At 39.6% G+C, this 8,696-nt stretch overlaps 1 protein-coding gene across 4 annotated transcripts in view; it reads right to left on the bottom strand.

Annotated features, from left to right (window-relative positions):
• Farsb (phenylalanyl-tRNA synthetase subunit beta) overlaps positions 1-8,696 on the bottom strand; it is a 67,829-nt gene that overhangs the window by 25,169 nt on the left and 33,964 nt on the right. For all 4 annotated transcript variants that reach the window (XR_003378177.1, XM_005361549.2, XM_026786189.1 and 1 more), the window contains exon 15: positions 5,772-5,889. Coding sequence is in view for 3 of the 4 variants with exons in the window: in XM_005361549.2 (XP_005361606.1) it covers positions 5,772-5,889 (118 nt within the window). In the remaining variant the exon portion in view is untranslated. The remainder of the gene's footprint in view (positions 1-5,771; positions 5,890-8,696) is intronic.

The following is an 8,696-nucleotide window of genomic DNA, read 5'->3' as shown; positions in this document are numbered from 1 at the left end:
TCTGCATGTTTGCCTGCACATTATGTATACAGTGTTCCATCTGCATGTTTGCCTGCACATTATGTATATAGTGTTCCATCTGCATGTTTGCCTGCACAATGTGTATACAGTATTCTGTCTGCATGTTTGCCTGCACATTATGTATACAATGTTCTGTCTGCATGTTTGCCTGCCAGATCTCATTACAGATGGTTGTGAGCCACCATGTGGTTGCTGGGAATTGTACTCAGGACCTCTGGAAGACCAGCCAGTCTTCTTAACCTCTGAGCCATCTCTCCAGGCTGGCACATTATATTTCTAAAAACATGTATTTGTACAAGGGATGATACTCAATTGCAAGACATAATTTAGGAAGTCTCACAATCTATACATTCATCCTCACAGTCAGTACGTTCTCTGCTTCCACATAGCAGAATATTATCTAACTATCAAAGACAAATTGATAGCATGCATTCAGATAAGCTAGCCCAAGTATAACCACATTTGTATAAACTATAAAGCATCGCCTATCTCTACAACTACAAACAGAAGTGTAAATATTGCTGCAGGTGTGCATGGGCTCTGGCAGTGAATTCTAGGTGTGAAGCAAGAGAGAAGCGGAAGAATGTCTCTCCCCATCTGTGTGTCCCCACCTGAGATCCCTGGCTGTCCTGGAACTCCTCACTCTGAAGACCAGGCTGGCCTCGAACTCACAGAGATCCTCCTGCCCCTGCCTCCCATGTGTTGAGATTAAAGGTGTGCACCACCACTGCTTGGTGATATTTTTGTTTTTTTAATTTTAAAAAATCTTAAATCAACAATAGATATAAATAAAAGCTTAAGAATATTATAAATGTATGTTCAACCAAAAAAAAAAAGCAACAACTTGCCTAAAATGCTTGTGTATTGTAACACCAAAGGTCACACTTTTAAAATGATGTTGAAAAGCCAAGAAATAAATGTGAAAAGAAATCTCTAAAATTCTCATTGCATACAGAGAAAAAATTATATTCCTGAGGGTTGAATTTTATTTAGTTAACATAAACCTGGAATGGATTTTTATCTATTAAAAAAAATACAGTACTGGATGCATGACAGGGTACATTATACTCACGTTAGCAGATCTTAACTATGTGGAACCAAGCACACTAAAATAACTTTCTATATTAAAAATGATTTATTTACACAGCTAAGATGCCATCACATATGAAAAAGATGCTACTTCAAAAATTGTTAACGTCAGTCTCCTTACACCCATATTTTTTGAATTATTAATTGGAAATTCTACATACCAAAAATATGAAATGGTGAAATTAAATTAATCCAGACTGATGACATAAGCACTCTTCAGAAAGCCACATTCCACATGTGGATGCTGGATAATCTTCCATTATCTGAAGCTCCAGAATTGATGGACAACATCTCAGAAGATAGGTATTCACAAGGCAATAATAAAATGCTCTCATTGAGCCTTTACCAAACAAAAATTATAAAGACCTGAACCCTTATTTTACTCAGCTCTGTCTATCTTTTGTAGTGCTGGGGATTGAATCCAAAACCTTCTGCATGTAGCCATATTTAATATTCTGTAATACAAGACAGATAAACACATCCGTGTGTGTGCACTTGAACACATAATAAATTGAGGAAACAAATCCACATACAAAGACCAAACAGTTAGGTTCTGTAGCAGACACGGTGCTCAAGGGATGATGAAGAAACAAGAACCCTGAAACAGATCTTACAATTAAAGGCTTAAAACCAAAATTCTTTATTTCCGCATCCATTTTGGAAGTGTAAAGAGAAACAGACCATCCTCTCACTTAGAGAAGTGCCTGAGACAATGTCAAAAGTTGGGAACTATCTAACTGTAACCTGGAGGAGGGGCATGGAGTTCAAAGCAGGACTGCTAAGTCGCTCTAGAGGATGGAGGAAGGTCTGAGCGAGTCAAAGCTTAGACTGATCATGCTTCAAGAAGAAGGGAAGGTATCTGGAGGCCTGGATGAGGGTTCGAACCCTCTCCACTGAGCCCAGCAAATACTCAAGTCCAAACTTTCTTGAAATGCTGCTGCTGAAACCAACTATAGGGACTGATTCTGAGAGATGGCCACAGACACATGCCATGCTGAACCTTGAATGAACAGGTCTGCTGGTCGAGACCCTTTACAAAGCCAAGTTCATGTTCTTCAGTGCTTGTTCCTTTTTAGACTTAACCCTCTTTAAACCAGAGACCTGTTTTCTCTTGTCATTTCTGTGAGATTCTGGTAGCTTCCCTAAGCACTGAGGAAAGAACTGTGATTGCAGAATTCAATTGTGTTTAAAAAGCGGGAAGACTGGATTGTGCAAACAAGCTAGCTTTTCCAGGCAGAAAGTCCTTTGCTCATCCCTGCAGGTCTTCTGGCTTTTAAAAATACTTTGTTTACAATTTGGTTATTCCTGACATCGAAATGAATTAGCTATTAACGTCTGAAACCAACCAGTAACTCACACAGCAGCTTTGCATGCTCTCCACTGCTACTCTCCCTGCTACAAAACTGAAAAACTCACTCTAGAGCAGAGTCTGTGCTCAGTTTCTTGTTCCAAAAACACATGCCAATCTGCCCAACAAAAGGATAAATCAGCTTAGTCCCCTGAGTCATGACTAATTTTTTAAAGTGTGACAGCAACTTTGGATCTTGAGGCTCAACAAATGCAGTGGCTGGCTCGGCCTCAAACAAGCTGAATGTGCCTGATTTACAGTGGAAGTCTTAATGCTTGAAAAGTGTGCCTGACTCGGTTTCAAAACTGGCAGCCTGACAGCCTCATTCATCATGATGGCTAGAGAGGACTCCACATCAGAGCAAATGTCCTACTAGGTCAAGTAGGAAAACGGGAGTTGTCTTTTGTCTGCTGTCATAGGAACTTGAGTTTCCTATGACATACATATGTCATAGGAAAACATGGATATCCATACAAGATTCCACTTCCATTTTTATTTTCGGAAGCTATGTTCACCAAGCAGACACTAATATGAGACTTAGGAAGCTGGGTTTTTCTCAACATTACAGAATGAATTAACGGCAGTTGCAGCTCCATTCTCTACATTCCCAGAACATTTTGCACATTCCCTCCAAACTGAACTTGCCTAAGCTGGGTGGCCAGTGGGCTCCAGGGTCCTGCCAGTCTCTGCCTCCTTGCCCTGGTATTACAGGCATAAGTTGTCATGCTTGGTTTTTCACATGGGTTCTGAGGATCCAAACTCAGATCTCCATGCTTGCACGGTAAGCACTCTCTTATATTCTAAAATCGTTTCTACTTTTCTATCACTATGGTGAATGAGACAACCTGGCTCCTGCTTGTCACACATCTTCACTCTTCTGAACCTTATAATTTTGGGATTGCTCACTAAGAAGAATTTGGGAAATTTCATTTTAATTAGAAAATCCCTCAATCATTTAACTACTGGTGGTTTGAACTTTTTTATTCAAAAAGTTTCATTTAGAAACACAAGGCTAGCATCCAAGAGAGAGGACATCTTGTTTGCCACCAAAAGAATGATAAATTACTCTAAAAACAGTATTTCAAAAACAGTGATTTATTTTTAAAAGTAAAGTCTTAGATCAGTATAAATTGGGTTTCTCATAAAGGGGGAAAAAACACAAAAAAAGAAAATCCAATGACACAAAGTCCCTTAAGGGATGGAATAAAAATCAAACCCCATACACTGCTGGTCTCCTGGACTTTCACACACTATAGCGGAAATATAGGCACGACCCAGGCCAGCAGCACCTGGCCCTGAAACTAGCACTGTCCTAACAAGAACAGCAGCCACCACTTACCATTTGGCTAAAACTTTTCAAATGCAGTTTCACTGAAGCCTTACAACAGCTAATAAAGTAAATGCTGTCATTACCCCATTGTACAGATGAGAAAACAGCCAGAGAGTTCAAATAAACTACACCACAGAAAGCATGACTAAAACCCACCCCTGTGGCAGCAGTCTGCAGAACCCAGATGCTGTAGCCCCTTCCCTGTAGGCCAGATGACTAGGAGGAAATCCACATGCACGTATTTAGACACTGCATCAGAAAAGTTCCTGTTATGAAATAAGATCCAGGCCCACCTAAACAGAAAACATGCTTCACCTCAGTGAAAGGAAATGTTTCCAGGATCGCAGCGAACAATGTACTTCCCTTTATTTTTCAAATGCTAGTGATCCAATAGAAAATATTAAGGAAAGAGAGTAAGTCAGAACAAGACAAAGGGTTAAGCTGCACTGGACAGAAATGAACCATGAAGAAAACAGTAGGATGGTTTCAACTAAGACAGGCACAACAGAGGTCAGCTAGAGAGTTCTTCCTGATGAGAAAAAGCATAATAGAATGCAAATGTCTGAGCTAAGGCAAATAATAAAACCCATCTCAGGCACACGCACCCAGGCCTGAAACATAACAATGCACTACTCCATGGCTACAGTCAAACTCTGCAGCAAGTGTGGGACCCATGTGCTCCTCACTCTCACCCTCCAGACTGTGAGCACAACTAGCCCTGAAGAACCACAGAGGAAAGCATGCAGTTCCCTTAATCCTATAGTTATCATTATGAGGACAGCAGAGAAGATCAAGGCAATACGAAACTCAAAGAAAAAACGTGGAAGAAAACAGTCAAAATAAACAGATCAATGCAACCCTGCACTGTCAGTATCTACACGAGTGAAAAAACTGAGTGGAGCCTCAAAACTCTTTGCACCTAACACTAAAAAAAAAACAAAAAAAACAAATGTTTCCTACTTTTTAGTATAGATTTGCCACTGCAAGAAAATTCTACAGACTAGAGTCTGGACTTAGGAACCACTCATAATCATAGGGACTGAAATCAAAAGGCAAGGAAGGCTACCAGCAAAGCAGTCACTTGAGGCACTGCTCACCCAGGGACCACAGCACTTACAGGTCTAGACAATCAATTGAACTTGGGTTTGCATTAGAAAGACAGACTTCCAGGAAAATCAGGCTTCTAAAACTCCTAAATTTATATTTATTAAATAACTATGCATTCTAAGTGTTGGACCAAAATACTTGCTATACTAAGTACTTTGAAACTGAGTATTTCCAAGAGAAAAACTATAAAAAACACATTCACAATTACTGTTACAACAATAGTGCTGGGCCATCAAAGACCAACAACAATGCCATGCTATGCAAATCACAAAGTGAAGGAAAAAATGTTTCAGAGTATTCTGGTGACCCCCCTCCACCTCTCTGGGGGCGGGTGGGGAGTGGTGCTGAGGTGAGTTCAGGAACCTGTGCACACTGTATGCACAGTCCTGTCACAAACCCCACAGAACTACATCTCCTCCTCTCTCTATGGTGCTTTGTAAGGTAAAGTTCCAGTAGGGCTCCTCATAATTATTAAATTCCTTATGAAAATGTGCCTTCCATTCCAGGAAATGAGAGACATAGCCACAAAGCCTAGGCACTGCTGGGATTCAGATTCAAATAAGTCAACCATTAAAAGAAACTGATGAAACAATTGGAAGGGTGCCTGGGACACTTAAATGGGATATTTGATAAGAGTGTGACAATTTTTATTTAACAACAAATAATACAGCTGTGGTTCAATTAGTTTTAGAATTACCAACTCAAGGGTATGCTGATAAAATGATGTACTAACTCACTGGCACTAAAATATTAGGCAGGTTGTAGCAACATGGAAGAAAGAAACCTGGTTGCATGTAAGCATGCTGAGTTCTCCATAGAGCTGGAATTCACAATGAAAATGCTCAAGCACGCAGAGCAGAGGAAGCTCACTCTTACCTTTGCTAGGATCTTTCACTACAATGTCAGAGATTTCGAACAGTTTGAGAGGAAGTGGCATCTTCCGGTTTGCTGCAATTGTCTTTAGAAGGCCAGGAAGAAGGGTAGTGCGTGCCACCTACAGGAAGAGATGGGAATTTGTACTGACTTGAGAAAAACCAACAAACTCATTGTTAGGAGACAAAGCAGGCCAACTCCCTGGCTTCACAGGACAACACTTTTGAATGGGACAATGCCTTAAAGGCCTGAGTCATTTTAAATTTTCAAATTCAATTCACTAAAAGAACTGAAAATATTCTTCATTTCAAATTAGCAAAATAAACACTAATAAATCTGATTAAAATCAAAGTGGGAAGCAAACATAACACAATGATTATTCTTACCTAAAGCTTGGTTATTTCATTATAATTTTTGAAACTAAATTGGGCTTTCAAGGTTCTACATATGGAAATTTTTATATTGTCTCCTTCCACATAGTACTTGAAATAGCCCAGGCTAGACTCCCAAGTGCTCACACTCAGTCTATACTTGGTTCCTACATGACTTGAGCTAGCTGGCTCAATCATTCTAACTGAATCTTCTACTTCGTAACTGACCTTTTCTTACTATCCTCAGCTTTCCTCTCTTTGCCACCCATTTATAGTAAATGTAAAATATGCAAATAAATGGAGTTTTCTGATCCTGACATGGCTGTAAGGCCTACAGTCCCAGTGTGGGGAGGCTAGATAGTGGGAATTTTGAGTTCAAGGCTAGCTTAGGCAACATGGTTTAAAGCCAGTGTGAGCTACACAGTCTCCAGCCTGCCAGAGTGGAGCATACAGAATCACTGCGCTTGGGAAGCTCACCATCAGTCTGGGATATACAATAAATGCTGGAACAGGACCAAACAAAGAAGCAAAGTAGTTTCCTCATAGTTAGCTGTTAGAGCTGCTTTTTACCTCTTGGACTGGAGTTCCTGCCTTTCTACATCTTGCCAGCTCAAGTAGTAGCTACATTTAAAAATAACTTTTCTCTAACTAGATATGCTGGTACATGTCTGTAATCTCAACATCTAGAGGTTGAGGGACGAAGATTAGGACGTTTCAAGGTCATTTTCAATTCTGTTAAGGCTTGCACTACAGGAGTGACTTGGGGAGGGTTCCTATTGCTGTGATACACACATGAACAAAAGCAACTTGGAGAAGAAAGGTTTTACTTCTTTTTACACTTCCAGTTAACAGCCCATTGCTGAGGGAAGTGAGGGCAAAAACTCAAGCAGGGCAGGAACCCAGAGGTGGGAACCGAAGCAGACACCACGGAAGGGTGTTGCTTACTGGCTTTTTCTTCATGGTTTGCTCAACCTACCTTTTAAGAGCACCTAGAACCACCAGCGCAGGGAAGAAACAACCACAGTGGACTGGGCCTCCCCATCAATCATCAAAAGCATGACAGACTTTCCCACAGGCCAATCTGGTGGAGTATTTTCTCCATTGAAGATCCCTTTTTTAGAATGACCCTAAATTATGTCAAGTTAACGTAAAACTAGCCAGCACAATGAGACTATGCAAAAACATATTTTTTTTAAAGTTTGTCATCCTCCTTGGTAAATGGTAAATATCCCCACATATCAATATTTTGTTGTTGTTGTTGTTGTTGTTAAAAGCCACAGCAACATAGAAATGTAAAACTTGAATCTGGTCAAACTTCTAGATCTAACTACTAATTTGTAAGAAATATAGGAGATCACCAGAATACATTCAGTAAAATCCTAAAAACGGAAATCCTACAGAACAAAGGAACCATATTTAACAAATAAAGTGAAAGAAAAGATGTGTGTAAAAAACTAAAAGATGTGAAGTAAATAATGAACTAATAACCTAGAGACTAATCAGTCAACTTTATTGTGGATAACCTCAATGAATTCCAAATAAAAAGAAAAACAACACATACAGCTAGGAAGACTTACAGTAATAGCCATTGGAAGGCTTACTTAATATTACTGCTAACCTGGGGACAAATGAAGATACTCAGTAATCTTGTTTATAATAATTACAATAAAAATTTACACATTTTACCTAAATATTTTTCTTCTCCTGCCTATTCTATAACATGTCCACTGTCAAGAAGAACCCAAAGTTAAAAAGAATAGTCATGTACTCAAATTATAAGCCACTTTACGTTTAGCTTAATTTAACTGTAAGCAAGTACAAACTGTTCACTGTTTTAGTAATGGCAGAATGGCTAGGTAAAGCAGGGGTAAATGCAAAACCTGCCAAGTTTAAAGAATACTCTCTGTTATCTCCGACAAATTTATGCAGCATTTTGTTGTTGTTGTTTGGTTTTTCAAGACAGGGTTTCTCTGTGTAGTTTTGGAGCCTGTCCTAGAACTTACTCTGTGGACCAGACTGGTCTCGAACTCACAGAGACCTCCCGAGTGCAGGGATTAAAGGCATGTAACACCACTGCACAGCGAAATGCTGACTCTTGAGTATATGAGGCCACAGCCATTTATGGCAGCAGCTAAGGCATCTCTGATCTGCTTTCTCTCTGCTTATATAAAGCAGAGCAGACAGGACACAAACTCTGAAGAACATAACAGTTATGGAAATCTTGAGAAATACAAAATTTGTTTCACACTTGATAAATGAAACTGGGGGAGGGGAATACGTTTAGCATAAACAAGTAAAAATCCACCCCAATTCAGTGAAAACGTACTGAGTAAACATTAGTACAGCTCATCTGCCACAGTAGGTAATTCTACAGATGAAACTCAGGACTTTTAGGTGTAAACATTTCCAGAGCCTGTAAAATTTCCCAGAAACCTAACCCAGGAGATACCAAGCCAAGGAAACTATCAGAGATCACAGTTGAGAAGTGCTCTACAGCAGTGCTCAGTTTCCTAAAGGCAGAGCCTTTGTTTCTTTCTTTCTTTTTTTTTTTTTTTTT

This window comes from Microtus ochrogaster, linkage group LG4 (assembly GCF_000317375.1).
Source record: "Microtus ochrogaster isolate Prairie Vole_2 linkage group LG4, MicOch1.0, whole genome shotgun sequence".
NCBI lineage: Eukaryota > Metazoa > Chordata > Mammalia > Rodentia > Cricetidae > Microtus > Microtus ochrogaster.
Note: the sequence above shows the minus strand (reverse complement) of the source record. Positions and strands in the feature narration are given on the sequence as shown.